Here is a 19,601-nt window from a genome sequence, read left to right on the forward strand (position 1 = left end):
CGCCGTTCCCCGCCGAGCTTCTCGTGGAACCTTCGCGGCCGGCGGGGCCTGGGGCCTGGGCGCCGGGCGCGGCGCTGCAGCGGCCGGCCCTCCCCGCGCTGGGCCCCGGGCCTGGCCCCGCCGAGCACCGCGCCCTCCTGACTGCCGCCGCGGGAGCCCGGCCGCAGCCCGGCCGACTCCAACAGCCTCCCGGGATCGCCGCCCCTCCGGCCCCCTCTTCCTTTGTGAATCTGAATGATTTTTTTGGCCTCCCCCCTCCCCCCTTGAGATTACGGTGCTAGAAGGCCGACCCCGCCACATCCCTGTGACCCCCGCCGGGGGAATCGGCCCTCATCTTGTTCTTACCCGCGGGCTCTCCCCGCGCCTCTCTCCTTTCGGGGTTTAATGGGTGGACTTTTAAAATTTTTCCCCCTTTATTTTTCTCGCCTCTTGACTGGAAGGCCCCGCGCGAGGCTCTGCGCCTCTGCCCCTCCTGGTCTTTTCCTCACCCCCGCAGAGTCCACCTGCCTCCCGCCGGGAATGGCCCCGCAGTGACGGCGGTGGGCGCCGTACCCCACGCCGAGCTGGTGCCCTCGCCCACACTCCCCTAGTCTCTCCTCCTCTCCTCCGTGTTCTGAGCTCTCTGAAAAGAGCGAAGACGCAGGGGAAGATGTGGCTGAAGCTTTTTTTCTTGCTCCTCTATTTTCTGGTCCTGTTCGTCCTGGCCAGGTTTTTTGAGGCCATTGTGTGGTACGAAACTGGCATCTTTGCCACCCAGCTGGTGGATCCGGTGGCACTGAGCTTCAAGAAGCTGAAGACCATTCTGGAGTGCCGGGGGCTGGGGTACTCGGGGTTGCCCGAGAAGAAGGATGTCCGGGAACTGGTGGAAAAGTCAGGCGAGTATCGGCTCCCCGAGGGTCCCCTCCACTCGGAGGAGGGGACGGCCTGTACTTCCTCGTACCTGGTGGTCCCCCAGAATGAGGCGGTACCTGGAAGGGTTAAGCAGACTACTTCCAGAGCTGCCCGGGTTTCCTTTGTCCAGGTTTTCTACCAAAAAAAAAAAAAAAAAGTAAATCCCAGTTTTTGGAAGGGGGCTGGGCTGGAATTACCTGTAGGGGTGTTGGTGTGTCTTCCTAAGGTTATTTTAAAATAACAGTTTTAAGTGCAGCTTCTTAGTGTTGTTTACTAAATTGAGTGTTTTTCTCAAATTTCAGAAATGCCAACCAGTTACAAACAAATTGGAAAGCATTATTTGTCAGTTGAAATTCATAAATATATTAGAAAAACCCCAAAACGTTGTCTGTAGATAGCAGCATTTGTCACCATAGTAATAAGTTACCCGGAGGGAAAAACATCATTGGAATACTTAATATCAAAGAGGCATTTAGGCCTAGAATTTAAATTTTATTTGTTTTTTATTTTATTTTTTCTTCCAGATTTATTGAGGTACAGTTGACTTGCAGCACTGTACAAGTTTAAGGTGTATAGCATGATGATTTGATTTACATACATGAAATGGTTATCACAGTAAGTTTAGTGGACATCCATCATGTCATATAGATACAAAATTAGATAGAAAAAATTTTTTCTAAGATTTAAATTTTAAATAATGAGTTTAAATATAGAGAAAGTGTACAGGGCACAGTATTAGCTTTTCATACTTTAAATTTGGTGAAAATAAGGTGAATATTTTTTGTGAATGCCTATCTTGTTTGTTTCGAAAGAGTTTATTTAAATTTCTGTAAGGATATTTTTTTTAATTCTTATATCTTGGGTGTAAACTACTTTTTCCCTTCTGTGCCACAGGGGCTGCATCAGCTTAAATGGGTTGAGACATATTGATAGAATTGAGTTAAGAGATAATTAACATCTTAAAGAATGCATTTTCAATAACTGTTGGTTTTGGGGTAGGATTGGGTGAGAAATGTGCTTAATTTCTTTCACCCCTGGACAAAGTAATTCTTGGTTTAGATACACTTCCTGGAAGGGGAATGTACTGTAATTTGAGAAAGGCATTCTGGATTGCTGTAGGAAGCAATTGAAACTGATAGTTATCTTTTTTTGTTGTTTCAAGTATATGTCAGCTGTGTCTTTTACAAGACAATTTTTTTTTCCTTATTTAGTATCTTACAGCCATGTAGTATGATAGACAAGAATACTAACTCCAGAGGACTTGAGCACTCACGTATTTGCAGATTAAGTTTAAGATCACTACTGGGATAGAGGAGGGAACACTCTCTGTAAAAGTGATGCATTTTTCTTTAGAGAAAACATAAAATTGTGTGTTATTTGCATAAAATTGTGCCTCTTGTTTACTGACTGGTTTATGGTGAATTTTATTACTAGTGCCATGGCTGGCATGTAGGGTAGGGGGAATAAAGTAAAGTAGAAGATCTCTAATAAATAAACTTTCTAGTTTTAGAAGTGAAAAGTACCTTAACTTCCCAAGCCAAATCATTTTTCATGGTAAAGTAATTTGATAACACATTCTTTTTCTTGTGACTTTTATTTAGTGTTGCCTTCCTCTGGGCCTAAAAATACTTGTAACTTTGAGTGTGCAAGGAGTGCACATAATATTTAAAGAATACACACAGCTCACAAAAATATGACTCAGGTCACACATTTTATAGCAGAGAGGTCTTGGTATAGCAATTTAACTTTATAATTTAAACATTTGCTGTGAATGGTTTTCCTGCTGTCACGATACAGTGCTTGTTTTTGCATTGTTAACATTTAAGACAAAAGTTAAAATAATTTGACGCATTTTTCTTTACTTTTTATTTGATGATACAAGGTGTAAATTACACTGTAAATTTGTATGAATATGGAATTTGTTCTTATAGGTAATCTTTTGTATCAAACCTCCAAGTCATGTAAGCCCTGTTGCTGCGTTATGCAGGTGGTGATAGCAAATTTTGTAAACCCATTTCTAATTCTTGTAAGTCAGAAGTATATAAATCATACTGTTTAAAAATTATTTGATGCCTGGATAAAAACTAAATAATATTGTGATGGCTTTTGGGGCTGGCATAAATTCAGTAATTTCCTAATAAATTATGTGATGATGCCACTAGAATATAAACTCCATCAGGAGATGGATTTTTACCTGTTTTGTTCATTTTTGCCTGACACATAGAAGGTTCTTCTTACATATTTACTAAATGTATGGATCTTAAATAGGTGTATTCAGGTTCTACTCTTCTGTAGAGTGCAATGAAAGTACAATGACATAATTTTTTAACAGTATAAAATAGAATTTATCATTGAAGTCGGGAACATGAGATTTTTGCAATCTTATTAGTGTTATTTTTTCTTTTCTTCAGGTGACCTGATGGAAGGTGAGCTTTATTCTGCACTCAAAGAAGAAGAAGCATCTGAATCTGTTTCTAGTACCAATTTCAGTGGTGAAATGCACTTCTATGAGCTTGTAGAAGACACAAAAGATGGCATCTGGCTGGTTCAGGTATTAGAAACAGTGATAGAAGTGAAATTATTTTTACCAAAATAGTAGTCACTAGCTGGTGACACTTCTGTGTACTTGTGTCATGTTTCTTAGACATAACTCACTTCTCATAGGGAGGCTCCAGTGTACCCTTAAAGAGGTTTTGCAGACCAACAAAAATGAAAATTAATTAAAGAGTGGGGGAAGGGAAGTGTTGGGGAAAGAGGGTTGACTGTTTGGTTTAGAATCAGCAGAAGCAAATCCATTTTAGTTGTTGGATCTGCATTATAAAGTAAGAAACATATATATTCCTTTTATTTAGTGATTGTGCTGTTTCTCTCAGCTTTTGTTAACTCCAGTTTTTAATTCAGTTTTTAATTCATCATTTTTTTTCCAAAGAAAGAACTATAGCCAACTTTGTGCCTATAGAGGAAGAACTATTGTGGGGAATGGTGGGGGAACTTACTACTTTGCTCGTGAAATTGATGAGATTATAATTTTAATCCCTAGCTCCTATGCTATCAAAACTGTGAGATTTAATTAGCATATTAGAATTTTAGAGCTATGAAGGGCCTTAAAAATCATCTTTTATGCTTCCCAAAGTGTGGTTTATGTGCCACTCATGGTAAATGAGTGGACACACATTATCATTTGTGTATTTTTATGTAAATTAGAAAAATCAATATTATATTGAGCATGTAATTTCATAAATATTGCTTAGGGAAAGTCTAAAGTTATTTAAATTTTTAAAAATATAAGTTCACTTAAAGTAACATATTAAGTAAATTTACAACATGAATTCAGCTAAAATTATGATTATTGAACCAGAATCAAATCCCAGGCACCCTCATTTCTTGTCCAGTGTTCTTGTTATTTCACACTGGGGTTGGCAAAGTTTGGTTCAGGGCATAAAAAAACAAAATAATTGCTGCTTCATATTTCTTTCTGAGAACAATGACTGCAAAATAGGGTAGAAAAAGCTATTGAGTCCAGACACCTTATTTGCAGATCTGGTCCTGTCAGTGATTTGCAATATGATTGTGGATAGATAGATTTTCTGTTGTGCATGGCCTCAAATAAATATATACACACCTAAAGAAGAACAATAGTACTATAGTCCACTGGGCTAACGGGTTGACGTTTGGGAATTCTTCAGGTGATTGCATTGGATATCCATGACCTTTCCTTTACTTGCAACCTTCCTATTGTGTTTGACCTTTTACCCTCCAGATAATCAAATTCGGCATTTTTTAAATCTAGAAAACAGAGAAACTGGGAGGAGGGTATGGGTGTTGTCTGTACATTATCCATCAAATTCTAGTTTATTTGTGTGTTAAATTATTGGTATTGAAAAAATAAACTGTAGCATCTTTAAAGCCTTAATTTATAAATAGTTATTCTATTTCTTTTCCCTGGTATTTATTTCTGATAGTTTGATCAAGGAACACTTATTGGTTTTGGTAACTTCAATTTTATTACTGAGATTGAACTGAATAGCCAGTCCCACTGCGCTATGTCCTATGTCTCATGTTTGTCCACACATTGAACGGTACCATAGAGATGAATGGTAAAGATGCTGAACACCTTCCAAAGTTGGAAAAAGCTATGTGAAAAGTCTGGAAATTCTTTTGGTATATAGAGTGCTGCCTATAGACTATGAACACATTCTGCTTCACTAATTAGTATTATAGTCTTGGCTTATAAATGATCTACTATTTTTCTATGTCATATTAAAGATAAGCATGGATTAAACTCCCTTAAGATGTTACAAAATTCATACAGTTTATTCAGCAGTTAATAGTACACCAGGCTCTGGAGATATACCAGGAGCGTGCAACGGGCTAAGTCCTTGCTCTTTCAGGCAGCTCACATTCCAGTTGGGAGAGGGAGGCACTAACTAAATAAATATTTAATATAACATTAGTTAGTGGAAAGTGCTAAGAAGAAAAATAAGCAGGGTAAGGAGACAAGAGAGTGGCAGAGAATTCCCTGATAAGGTGATGCTTGAATAAAGTGAAGAACAAGTAATGAATGGTAGTGAATGTAAACATTATAAATTCTAATCACTGAATTATTTTTCTCTGAAAATGTTTTTTTTAAACTTCATAGGCATCAATAGTCAATGGTGCAGTAAGGCACAATTTTTCAGTGACCTTCAAGATTTGCACTGATCACCACTGTCTGGCTTGTGTTCCCTCGGGCCAGTGGCTTACATCTGTCAAATGGCTGGCTTGGGTTGGAAGAACAGTCTCTTGCAGGACAACCGAGAAGATTGAGATCGAAACCTCAGTCACAGTGCCTTCAGCACTCTGAACTCGCTAGCTAAGCTAATCAGCACAGACACTTTGGTTTAAGCTCCTAAAAGAGGGCCATGTTGTTTTGTTTTTTAATTGAAAATATCTTCTAAAAACAGAAGAGAAATACTTTCAGTTGCTTGTCACTCTTTCAGCTCAGTTTATATTTATCTCATCTCTTGTGAAGGATAGCATTCACGAATTCAGTTTTTAACAATTTGAATTATCGTTCTTTTCTGTTTGTTTTAAAAGAAGCTGACTCATTTCAGTTTGCTCTATCAATGTTGTTTTTTTAATCTGTGAGGGTGTATAGATCCCAAATAATTCAATCTTCTTCATACTGCGTTTATTTTAGGTATCCTGGATAAGAAATATTTAAGCACATCAAAGTTCTTTCCTCTTTTCCTCCCAGGTTTCCAACATCATTTTCTTACTCAGATGAATTATACTCTCAGATGAATACCTAACTCTCAGTTAGGTAGCATATAACTGATAATTAGCACTTTAGACTTTATATGTCATTGAAAAGATGTCTAGATTTACTGATTCGGGGAAAATGTGACTTTAATAAATGGGTATATGACTTAGCTGTTCCATCACTTGGTCAGTTCATTATTTTTCTGGAATGAGTTGGTAATAATAAAAGATAATCTAGGTTGATTATCTTTTTTGGTGACACTGCATGTGGAATGACACTACAAAAGGAAACATGGGGCTTCCCTGGTGGCGCAGTGGTTGAGAGTCCATCTGCCGATGCAGGGGATACGGGTTCGTGCCCCAGTCCGGGAAGATCCCACATGCTGCGGAGCGGCTGGGCCCGTGAGCCATGGCCGTTGAGCCTGCGCATCCGGAGCCTGTGCTCCGCGATGGGAGAGGCCACAACAGTGAGAGGCCTGCGTACCGCAAAAAAAAAAAAAAAAAAAAAAAAAAATTTAATGAAGTATTATGTTAGTATAGTTCCTGTTTGGCTGAAAAGAGTTACTAGCTGTTTTAAAATTTGTTTATTTTTTACTCCTAGACAGTATTGTTCAGGGAGGTTCTAAGTTATTTATTCCTCTCTTGACACTATGCTAAAGGTGAAATACTTGGCAAGCCATCTTATCCTTTATTTTGTATTGGTGAAGAGCTTTTATTTGTGTTTACTCATAAAGAAAGCTAGTGTGGCTACTAAAGAAATAATTAAATGCTGTTGAATTTTGTTTTTGTCTATTACTGATCTTCACTTTTAATGATTTTATACAATTTGCATATATATATTTAGGTTGGTCTATGATTTTTTTTTTTTTTTTTGGCCATGCCATGCAGCATGCAGGATCTTAGTTCCCCGACCGGGGATCGAACCCATGCCCCCTTCAGTGGAAGCGTAGAGTCTTAACCACTGGACCTCTGGGGAAGTCCCTGTGGTCTATGATTTTGAAAGTGGAAACTCGCTGTTATAATGAAATATTGAGAAATGCAGAAAAATATTATAGCTCTACACTCCTTTTATATGGAGTTATGTTATTTGATTTAACTTCCATGTTGTTGTATGGGGATTAACAATATTAAAAGGGAAGTGACAGATGTTCTGATTAGTAATAAAACCCACCTCTAAAAAATAGATGAAAGTGTGTGGGTTTTTTCTTACACCAGTGTAATACATGTGGAAGGGAGTAAGCAATAACCTGAGGCCCAGTTTTTCTTTGTAAGTTTAACTGGACTGCACAAGACTGACATCAGAAAATATGGCAACTTAGCATCTCACATTGTCCAGCTCAGTTCCTTCCAGTGCTGTGCTGGAGCCAGCTCAAACTGCTTCATGAAGGGCGATTGTTAACATCCCTTCCCAACTCCACAGTTAGAGATGTCACGTTGGTTACTTGAAATCAGCCATGTGGGAGTATTTACACCAAGAAAATAAGTAAATGATAGAAATCAGAGCTTCTGTTTTCTTCTAGACAGCCAGTTGTTAAACATTTACCAGCAAACCACTGGTTTCATCCATTCATCCAACCATCTCACAAATATTTATTGAAATCTAATGTGTGCCAGCTGAATCTGTGATAAGGGCAAAAAAGACAAATAACCTACAGTCTGTGCCATAAGACAGCTTACAGCTTGGTTTACTAAAATGTGTGGGCCAGTAAAAAATCTTAGCATAGATTACCTTTTCCAGCTAAGTTAGATGGTCTCTGATGGTGCTACCATCTTGAGAGATCGTAAAGAACTATTAGACAATAAAGTAGAAACCAGGAAAATTAGTACTAGGAAAACCTAGCAGTTTTTTTTTTCTGGAAAAAGTGTATTTTTAAATACACTGAACTGGAAGTCTTTGTGTATGACTGGGGTCAAGAACACTGATGTGCAGTTGCATAGCCAGGTACTAGTTATGCTAATGTTTGTCAGAAGACATCCCAGATGACAGGTTGCTGGGGAAGGGACTTTCATTATAATGGATATCGGAAACTTGGAGCCTTTAGAGAACCTATATAATCAGAAGTAAGAGAATGAGTTAGTAAACCATAAAAAGCTGAAATAGTTTAATTCAACATAAATATTTAATAAGTGTCCAGCTGACTTAGGCACCGTACTAGCTGCAGGGAATACAGTAGTGAGCAAGCGTAGGGATGCTGGGTAGAGAGGCAGATACCCTGGGAAGGGGGATGGAAAGATTGCTTCACTGCCAGCCTGTGTTGCCAGGTCTGATCCAGACTTGAGACTTGGAACTTAGGCTGTACTTTCATCTAGTTTTTTCTAGTCTCTGAAAATACTACCCACAGAGAATGCAACATCCTTCGTGGACTGCAGAGGAATATGTTTCCCCTTTTCACCTGCAGAGTGAATGCCATTCAGAATCACTGTGCATGCTTTGGGATGTGAGCTGTAACTTGGAAACTCTTACCGATGTGACACAGTAGTAATAGGCTTAGAGTTTTTTGTTGTGTCATGTGACAAGCCAGATGAGTTATTTTGTTAACACATTTTTAGCAGTTGTTTAATTTGGCCTCCACGAAATTTAATTTATGCTAAACCTTCAGTTGAATAATATAACTATATAGGACATTGGACAAAGCAATTTCTAATTGCGTAAATATAACTAAAGAGTCAAATAAAATGCTTTCATGCACTGCCTAAGGGATTTTTCATTTTTGTGTGGTTCTCTTAGTCAGGAATTATTAAACTCTTCAAAACAGATGTTGGAATAGCTTGCTGAATAAATAAGGCCCTGGGGTTAAACATTGTCATGTACCTGCCTCAGAGATATTCACCACCTCTCTTCACACACTTTGGTTATCTGTCCTATAACCAGGGGTGGCTGGAACAACCCCCTTATTCCTTCTTCCTTTCCTAGCATTGAATGACTGTGCAGTGATCAGGAGCTTCACTGAAAGATGCCCCTAGACTGAGGGCCAAATCCTATATTGATTAAAGCAACTGCTTGATTAACCCCTTGACACAGTGTCATTATGAATACAGACCTGAAGTGTTTGGGTTATTTGCAGCCTTGATCAGGAAATAGGAGTGAAAGGGGAGTTATTTTTAAAAACAGGGCAAAGACCAGGGAGTATGGCAATATGATTTTACAGAGATTTCTTAATCCTTCTGAGTAATCTGAAAAATAAGTTCAAGATTTCTTTGGTTACTTGATGGAAAAAACTACCATATTGAGTCTTCAGTGGTAGGAAAAAAAAAAAAAGAAGAGAAGAGAAAAGCGTGCCTTGCTTCATCTCCCTTATTCTTCAGATAAAATTTATAAAGTACTTTTAGACAATGGAAAAATGTGGAAGCTAGGAACTTACTGGGTAATGTAACCTGTGTGAACCTCCTCAGAAAGCGCTTTCACCTACTAAGACTATGTCCTCAAATTGCTCTCCTCCTGGTTACCTCAACCGTCTGAGCATTTTAATAACATGTGCCTCCTTCATTAAGGCCATTTATTTTCACTTAAAAGTACTATCAGAACCATTTCTTCAATGCCCTAAATTGTATATTTGTGTATGTATTTATTAAGCATCAAAGTTATGTTACAAAGTGTTACATGCCTATGTGTGTCTCTGTAGGTATGAGGATGATAGTATCAATGATATATGGCAAAGGTTATTGGACAGTAATCTGTTGGCACATAAAGTGAACTTTAAGTCACTTGTCACCACCATGCACGTTCTCTCCTCCTGCTGCCCTTGAAATTTGTTAGACTTCCCAGCGGAGAGACCAGAGGTGAGGTATTTGCTCCAACTCTTGCCTCTCCCAGGCACTCATTGCACACACTCACCTGGGATTTCACTTCCTGGAGGCTTTGTGAACGTGAAAATGGCCCTTCCTCCTAGAGAGTTTGGAGGCCCCCAGAGTACTGTGCTGTGATTTTGAATTAAATAGTATCAGTAATATAGAATTCATGAAAATAAACTTGGCCTGTATACCCTGGGCTTAAAATAAATCAAACAGATGGGTTCATGAAGACATAGGACACTTTTGGCTTTCCTTTAAGTTCCCATTTAGTTATTTTTGTTTTTAATATATACCTTCTGTTTGTTTTTTACTGGTATCTCTATTCATTAAAATCAGGAAGATAAGGAATAAAGGGAAAAGGTATTAACAATTAGAAAGTCTGAGAAAAGTCATTGCATATTTTGAAGGTTAATCTACATTAAAAAAATTTTTTTTTCTTCTCCCAATCCTGTTTGAAAGCTATTTGCAAATTTGAAGTTAGAAGTTCAAGAATGTAGAATTTATTAATGGTAATTTTTTAATATGTTAGAACCTTTTGTGATTGTTAAGAAAAATGCCATAGTAGCAGTATATTGATTTAGTCAAGCATTGTTTAATGGAAAACATGTGTTTGACTCTTGGCTCCATAATTACACTTTTTAAAAAGTGAAATTTGAACTCGTTGAACCCACATGTGGTAATTTTTAGTAAGCTTTAGTTGGGTTATTTAAAATTTTCTTTTCAGAGCAGAGAAATGACTCCAAGGGCCATTTTCTTACTGTGTAAGTTAATTCTAAAGGATAAGCCACACAGAGGAGAATGTGGCTAGCTTTTTAATATGGTTTTGACTCCCCCTCTGCATAACTACTACAGAGTGTGAGAGTTTAATGTACTATATTCAGTGTTTTAAATCTTTTCCAGTTGGACAGTTGCTCCTTTTCCAAGAATTGCAGTGATAATATGATGACATAGTAAACAAGACCTAGGAACAGAATATGTTTTTCAAACAAAGTAAAGTTATAGATGTAAATGGTTGGTTTGACTCCATTTTAGGTCATTAAAGTATCTGTTTTTCTTTTTGGGGGAATAGGTTATAGCGAATGACAGAAGTCCTTTGGTGGGTAAAATCCACTGGGAGAAAATGGTGAAAAAGGTGTCAAGATTTGGAATACGTACAGGCACGTTTAACTGTTCCAGTGACCCCAGGTAAGTTGATTAGGCAATTTGTAGAATTTGAGTTCTGACCAGAATTTTTTTAATGTGATAAAGACCGTGGTATTAGAAGCCTGTTTAAACTGAAAGTTAATTAGCATGTTTAGCACATTGTTAGTTGCACAGGTATTTGATTAATAGTTTTTGATAACTGGCAGTTATTTACTTTCTCTCTGAGATCTCTTTTTGTCTGGTTCTTCTATGTTGTTTCTAATGGGAGTGACTCTTTAGAGTGTCTTCGGTCTTTTTTGTTTCAGTTTTACTTCCCAAAGAGACTTCAGTACATTGATGGCTTCAGGTGACACCTTTCTGCTGATCTAAATCTTCCTTCATAATTAGGACCTCTAGTTTGCATTTTGACACTCATTTCCATCTGCCATACGAGTACCCCAGATAGACTCTGTTCCCTAAACCTGGTGTTCAAATTCATGTTCATCTTTTTCTTTAGTAAACCATGTCCCCTTTCTACCTTTTCTTTTTCTGTCCTTTACTATTTTTTATTTCCATTTTCTCAGACAAAAATCTTTGCAGGCATTTTTGTTTTTCTTTTTGTCATCATCTGCAGTATTTAGTCTGTCACATTATTTCTTGTTTCATTATTCCATTGTCTCTTCTTTGAAATGTGTTTTATTCAATTTCTAGTTCCTCCAAGTTATGACTTCAATTCATTAGTTCATTTAATTATCCATTCAGTAAACATTTAACTAAAGATTAGCTGGACTTCCCTGGTGGCACAGTGGTTAAGAATCCGCTTGCCAGTGCAGGGGACCACATGTTTGAGCCTGGTCCGGGAAGATCCCACATGCTGTGGAGCAACTAAACCCGTGCGCCATAACTACTGAGCCCGTGTGCCACAACTACAGAAGCCCGCGCGCCTAGAGCCCGTGCTCCACAACAAGAGAAGCCACTGCAGTGAGAAGCCCACACACTGCAATGAAGAGTAGCCCCCACTCAACACAACTAGAGAAAGCCCGCGCACAAACAAAGACCCAATGCAGCCAAATATAAATAAATAAATTTATTTAAAAGAAAAAGATTAGCATGTACAGCATGTTCTGTTCAGTGCTAAGGACGGGGCATATGATATGTATGGAGAAGCCCCCACGTTAGGTAGTTTCTAATGTAGATAGATACACCTGGTTTACTTATGTCCGTTATATGTGGTCACAATGGGAGACCCATTCACTGCAGAAAACCCTCCTCCACCACTGCTTCACCTCAGATTCTCCTGCCCTTCTCCTTCAGGCTTACGTTTGCTTCGATTTTCCTCACTGTCCTTGTTTTGCTCACTTGTAGTGTAGGCTGAGATGTGTGGTAGGAGGACTCCTTAAAAGTTGGGGATGAGAAGGGAACTTGTTGTGTCTCCTGACTCACATTTAGTCTCCTCATTTACCCACAAAGCTCCCATTTTCATCTTCACTGCAGAACCTTGATCATATTCTAATGCCTTTGGCTGAAATGTCCAAGATAGCGTAAGTGTTCATGTTCTTATGAAAAGGAAATCATTCTTAATTCTGTCTTGTGTTTACCAAAGACAATGGCATTTGGTCTTATTCCATCATTCCCAGATGGTCTAAGTGAAAGATCTTTTTCTCTCCCACTGGTGATTGCAATACTAGAATAAATGATAGTTCTGATGTTTTGATTTTTTTTTTTCAGATAATGCCAAAAGTCAGTATTAACATCACTAATTTATTGAAAAATATTCAGAACTTACTTTTTTAAATGAATAAACTAACATTTTAAACACTAACTTATAAATATATTAGAACATATCAAGTAAGTACAAAAATATAAAGGTCAAACACACATTTCAGTCTAACATAAGTTCTTAAGTAACAGTAGAGAGGGCTTCCCTGGTGGCGCAGTGGTTGAGAGTCCGCCTGCCGATGCAGGGGACACGGGTTCGTGCCCCGGTCCGGGAGGATCCCACATGCCGCGGAGCCGCTAGGCCCGTGAGCCATGGCCGCTGAGCCTGCACGTCTGGAGCCTGTGCTCCGCAATGGGAGAGGCCACAACAGTGAGAGGCCCGCGTACTGTAAAAAGAAAAAAAAAAAAACAGTAGAGAATTCAAAATGAAACTAAGCACGACATAAAATGAAGATGATCTATTCAGCATGAAAAACTGAAGGAAATAGTAGAATTGATTTTTAATGTAATTTTATAAAGCAAAATGCATCAGAAGTGTCATAATTGAGTCCAGTGGACTTTAGTGCAAATTTTTCTAGCTTTTCTTTTGAAAAGCCCTTTTTGACTCTGTATCAGCTGAGGAACGGTGAAGAGATACATGTAATCTACCTCCAAGTTTTCTCTAAATCCTTCATCTTCGTCTTCAGAGAATCCCACCTCTTATTTATGATGGAAGAGACCTTTTTTGAGCAACTTTTTGCTTTTTTTGTTGACGGCAGCTATAATTTTTTGTTATTAAAGAAGCACTTTTACGTCATCTTCCTTAGTTTCATCACAAAGATGAAGATCTTGATGCAGAGTTACTTATATCAGTTTCAGTATTGTCATGTTCGTTTCCTTTTATTTGGAAAGTCTTCCAACTAGAGTAAGAACTATTCTTGTCATAGATGCTGTGCTTAGTCAGGGTCATTTTTTTTCTTTTTTTTGAGGATTATGGAGATGCAGAAAAACAAAATAGGGAGATAATAGAAAAGCATGTTTAGAATGGCAATGCAGGGTGTAACTGGGCAGAGAATAGTGTTATTCAGCAAGCAAGCATTTTAATATATTGAATAATTCAGTCATCATCTTGATCTCAGATTTTTAAAAACAGCAAAACTCTCTATTCTGCAGCCTATGTTGCTTGCTTTGACTGTAGTTCCTTCTCTTGGGTGGCCTCCAGGACAGCCTCCTCTGATGTGCTGGCCCCATTGTATAGTAGTATTTTCCTGACCTGTTTTGCTCCCCTTAAGAACATTCAGGACCTCCACTGTGTACAGTATCTGACTCTGTCTATGGCAGCAGTTTTCATTTCTTTCCCACACAGCCATCTTTCCTGGCCCCAGTTCCTCTAATTCCCCAACCCAGTGATCTATCTCAGGGGCCTTTCCCCTGTCAGATCTATTCTATACTCTTTTTCTCCCCCCACCTTTGGAGAAAGAAGGAAGTGACGTGGGATATGTATCGGGAGGTTGGAGAGGTGGAGCAGAGATAGTAAAGAGTGGGATGGCACTGGAATTACAGGAGCTGAGTGATGATGGGCCAGGAGGGCTTATGGTGAAAGAATCAGGGATGCGTGCCCATGGGGTAAGCCGGGAAAAGAAAGTAGAGGGAAGATTGGTGAGCAGGACAGGAAGGCCAAGGAGACGGATGACCTGGTCTGAAGAAACAGCATTTTATGAACAGAATACCAAGGTTTCTTTTTAAATATAGTATGCCTTATCAGAAACTGGAGTGCCAAAACTCACTAGCCATGTTTTTGGTGTTTTTTTTTAAATCATTTTTAGTCTTCAAATTCTCTAAGAGATCTCAAAAGGTTTACTTTAAGAACTAGAGGATATTTTCGTGGTGTCATCATTGAACTTATTCAGACCTTTAAAAAGGTTTTTTAAATTGGCAGTTAAAAGTTTTTATATTGATATGAACATTAGTCTTTTCTGTTTAACAGTGGGGTTTTAAAATTAATATGGTATACTTTATTTGTGTGTTGGATTTCAAGTCTGGAAAACATGATTTAATTTGAAAGATATATGATGACATACAAAATTTTATTGTCCTGGGTACTGTTAAATTCTTGGGAAATGATAAACCTTAAAACTGTCACTTAGTTCTAAACTGAAAAGAAAGTACATAGTACATTTGTTTTCTTCCATGAAGAAATGTATGCACTAAGATAAGACTTTGCTTGTTTTACACAGTAAAATTTTCTGTTTGAAAGACTTTCATTTAATTTGTGACACAAATCAGAAGCCAAGTATTCTCTGAGGTGGTTATAGAAGGATGAACAGAATGACCAAGAGTAGAAATGTGTCATCACAAGTATCCTATGCAATTAAAAAAGTAAAGCTAGTTAGATATTTAAGATGTGAATAAGGCAACTATCTATATGTAGTTGACTTGTTTGGGGGGAAGGGTGGTGGAAATAAATAGCATTCATGTCAATGAACTATTACTTTGCATTGGGCAAATACACTGTTACAGAATAGAAGATATTTTATTTTGTCCGAGTGTATAATTCTTAACCCGTTTCATTTAAAGCAATATTGACATTAATGGTATCTATCTTGTTAAGGAAGTAAATCAACTCAACAAGAAGCTGAGTCGTAGTCTCTGATCCTGAGTCACCCAGATAGTTTCCCAGAGTCGTTACTAACCTTGTCTTTGTGACATAACATGTTGTCTTCACTTATCTTAAATTATATCACGAAATTCCTGAGATAAAATTAATTGTATTATCATCATAAAACCATATGCCACATACATCAAGACTTCTCTCTTAATCTGATCATATAAATGTATAATATGCTTATTTAATTTAATAAAATATAATCCATACTTTCTAAGTAAAGCATAACATTTATGATTTTTATATCAGTATTCTGAATAGCAAAATTAAAAATTAAATGTTTATTACCATCCACTTACAAATCTGTAGTGAACAAAATGTATCCACGTGGTAGATTTTCTTTTTTCCAACTTTACTGAGGTAAATTTATATATTGTAAAACTCCACATGGTAGGTTTTTAGAAAAAAACTTTTTTTTTATAAAGGAAATGTTTCTCTGATTATCTCTCCAAATACCCCTCTTCATGGTCCTCATTAAAGAGATGAGAGAGTAGGTGAGCTTTCGTGCAGATTACTGTATGACAGTGCTTGTGTGTGTCAGGCATTGTGGTGGGTGCTTGGGTTAATAAGGGGGTACAGCATGGCTCCTACCCTCAGGAGCTTAGCATTCAAGTCAGGGACTCAGCATATAAGATAATCTATTTCCTTCTCTCTTCTTTGCCCACCTGAATCTAACCATCCTTCGAGAGCTAGTTCAATTCCCAAACTTTTCATGAAATCTGCACCAGCCCAAACTCCCAATGATACTCCCTTTTTTTTTGAACTTCCTTTACATTATTTAGTAATAGAATATATACAGTTTTATACTTTTGTCTCCTTAATAGGATTTTAAATTCTTTGTGAACAGGAATTATTTTCCTGTTATCTTTAGGATCTTATTAGCACATAATGCATTAGTAGTTTCATAGTAGATGCTGGAAGTACTTGCCGATTCTCTTGACTCTAAGGCTTTTCAAGCTACACTTTTCTTAAAAAAAAAAAAGAAAGAAAGAAAGAAAAACGTAGAGATACAAACGAAAAATATGATAAAAAGAGAGCTTGCTTTTCCTCTTATACAACTGCCAGATATTGGTACTACTTTTGATTGTTTACAGGTAATTTGTTGTTGGGAAGTGGGTATCTTTCAAGTGCTAAGGAAATGTATCAGGGAAAAGGCAAACTGTTTGCACAACAGTGAAGATAAGCTAGCTCATCTAGCGGCCTAGCTATTTACTTACAGTCTCCTCTCTTATAGATACTGCAGGAGAAGAGGCTGGGTACGATCCACACTCATTATGTCTGTTCCACAAACAAGTACTTCTAAAGGGAAGGTCATGCTTAAAGAATACAGTGGGCGCAAGATTGAAGTAGAGCACATTTTTAAGTGGATAACTGCTCATGCAGCTTCACGGATCAAAACCATTTATAATGCTGAACGTTTGAAAGAAGAATGGAATAAAAGTGATCAATACTGGGTAAAAATATACCTATTTGCAAACCTTGACCAACCCCCAGCTTTCTTCTCTGCACTAAGCATAAAGTTTACTGGAAGAGTTGAGTTTATTTTTGTAAATGTGGAAAATTGGGACAACAAGAGTTATATGACAGATATTGGTGTATATAACATGCCATCATACATACTTAGAACTCCTGAAGGAATTTACAGGTATGGAAACCACACAGGCGAATTTATATCCCTTCAGGCCATGGATTCATTTTTGCGCTCAGTACAACCTGAAGTAAATGATTTGTTTGTTTTGAGCTTGGTTCTGGTTAATCTTATGGCTTGGATGGACTTATTTATTACACAAGGAGCTACCATAAAACGATTTGTGGTTCTTATAAGCACTTTAGGGACATATAATTCTCTATTAATTATTTCCTGGCTACCTGTGTTGGGCTTTTTACAGCTCCCTTACTTAGATAGCTTTTATGAGTATAGCTTAAAATTGTTGAGATATTCCAATACAACCACGCTGGCTTCATGGGTCAGGGCAGACTGGATGTTTTATTCTTCACACCCAGCCTTGTTTCTTAGTACATACCTTGGACATGGTTTACTAGTCGATTACTTTGAGAAGAAGAGACGGCGCAACAACAACAATGATGAAGTCAATGCCAATAACTTAGAGTGGTTATCCAGTCTGTGGGACTGGTACACCAGTTACCTCTTCCACCCGATTGCTTCTTTTCAGAACTTTCCTGTAGAATCTGATTGGGACGAAGACCCTGACTTGTTCTTGGAGCGATTAGCTTTCCCTGACCTTTGGCTTCACCCTCTGATACCAACTGATTATATAAAAAACTTGCCAGTGTGGCGATTTAAATGTCTTGGAGTCCAGTCTGAAGAGGAAGTGTTGGAAGGTTCTCAAGATACTGAAAATGACTCAGACAGTGAGAGCATAGACACTTTTAGCAGTGAGAAGGAAGTATTTGAAGATAAACAAAGCGTAGTTCGCAATTCTCCAGGAAGAGCAAGTCACTGTGATCCTGAGGCTTGTTCATGTGCCAATAAATATTGTCAGACCAGCCCTTATGAAAGGAAGCGCCGGTCATATGGATCATATAGCACTAATGAAGACATGGAACCTGATTGGTTAACTTGGCCTGCTGATGTGCTGCACTGTACTGAATGTGTTGTTTGCCTAGAGAATTTTGAAAATGGATGTTTGCTAATGGGGTTGCCTTGTGGTCACGTGTTCCATCAGAATTGCATTGTGATGTGGTTGGCTGGGGGCCGACACTGTTGCCCTGTTTGCCGGTGGCCTTCTTATAAAAAAAAGCAGCCATATGCACAACACCAGCCCTTGTCAAATGATGTCCCATCTTAACCATGTGCAATTTGTCCTTTATAAGCTTTGCGTATCTTACAGCTTGCCTTTTTAATGTTAGTCACAATGTTTTTGTGGTTTGACATTTAATTTAATGTTAGTGCAGTGACAGGAAATATACATTTTGCTCATGTTGATGACAGTTATTTGGTTGCCTTGTGTGTCAATATGAATGCATACTTAAATGTAAAAATTTTTATTTACAACATTGGAAATTCAGAAGTTAATGTTTTTTTGTAAGCACAAAAGAAGTATGATAGAAATTTATCCTAGCAAGACTTTACAGGGTAGGATCAAATTCTAATGGAATTGAGGCAGTTTCTTATCCTAAATGTTTCCTCCCTTTTTACAATCTGTGTCCAGCACCTCTTGGTTAAATAATGTATGCTCTGAGACATTAAATTAAAACAGACCTGTGAAATAAATTATTTTAAAACCAGAAGATTACAGCTTTTTTATCATTGTTTTTGATAAGGTGGCTGAGTGCTATAAGTGTTTTGCTGGTTTGTTAATTTCACAGGTAAGTCAAATATGATTCTTGACTCATGTGGGGGAAAAAACAAGACAAATTATGTTGCTGACACTAGCCAGAGGTGGTGTTAGTCCACCTTGGTTAGCTTTGATGGGAAGGAATTTCATGGTGGGCTTTTTTTCAAGTATTAAATCATTTATGAGTATATTCATGTAAATAAAATCAACTATAGTATATTGGCCACACATAGATTACTTTATATATTTTTCCTGACTTTTTATTTTGAAAAAATTTTTAACTGTAGAAAAGTTGGAAACAGTACAATGAACATTCATTTCTCTAATTCACCAGGTGTTTATATTTTGTTGCATTTGCTTTATCTTCTCTCTCTATGTCTATAATCTTTTTTTCCTTTCTCTGTCTCCTTTTTTTTTTTTTTTTGCTGATCCCTTTGAAAGTAAATTTCAGTCATCATGATGCTTCTTTGCCACTAAAATGTATCACCATGTAACTCCTAAGAACAAGGACATTTTTTATATAACCACCACACCATTATCACACCCAGGAAGTTTAACATTGATTTAATAACATCTAATATACAATTCGTACTCCCCAGTTGCTCCCAAAACATTCTATATCTTTATATGTTTCTGTTTTGTTTTTATTGGGAACTCAGATAAAGTTTATGATTGGGTTTAGTCTCCTTTGTTTCATTCTTTAGAGCATTTCCCCTGCCCCCCCCCCTTTTTTTTAAAGTCTTTTCTGACATTTTTGAAGAGTACAGGCTAGTTGGCTTATGAGCTGTTCTACATTTCTGGATTTGTCTGAGTGTTTCTTCATGATTAGATTTAAGGCAAACAGTATTGCCTAGATGATATTAGATTTAAGGCAAACAGTATTGCATAGATGA

General features: G+C 37.7%; 1 protein-coding gene across 2 annotated transcripts; it reads left to right on the top strand.

Annotated features, from left to right (window-relative positions):
• The first annotated feature begins 81 nt into the window (after positions 1-81).
• Positions 82-18,661, top strand: RNF103 (ring finger protein 103). 2 transcript variants are annotated; one of them, XM_059079356.2, is made up of 4 exons: positions 82-875; positions 3,303-3,442; positions 10,994-11,109; positions 16,644-18,661. In XM_059079356.2, the coding sequence occupies exons 1-4, from the start codon at positions 650-652 to the stop codon at positions 18,217-18,219; spliced, it is 2,058 nt and encodes a 685-aa protein (XP_058935339.1). In that variant the 5' UTR covers positions 82-649; the 3' UTR covers positions 18,220-18,661. The 2 variants fall into 2 exon arrangements, with proteins under 2 accessions (XP_058935339.1, XP_066863348.1); XM_067007247.1 differs by lacking the exons at positions 82-875; positions 3,303-3,442 and adding an exon at positions 8,379-8,532.
• The last annotated feature ends 940 nt before the right edge of the window (positions 18,662-19,601 follow it).

The sequence above is a fragment of the Kogia breviceps genome, chromosome 11 (genome assembly GCF_026419965.1).
Source record: "Kogia breviceps isolate mKogBre1 chromosome 11, mKogBre1 haplotype 1, whole genome shotgun sequence".
In the NCBI taxonomy this organism is placed as follows: Eukaryota; Metazoa; Chordata; class Mammalia; order Artiodactyla; family Physeteridae; genus Kogia; species Kogia breviceps.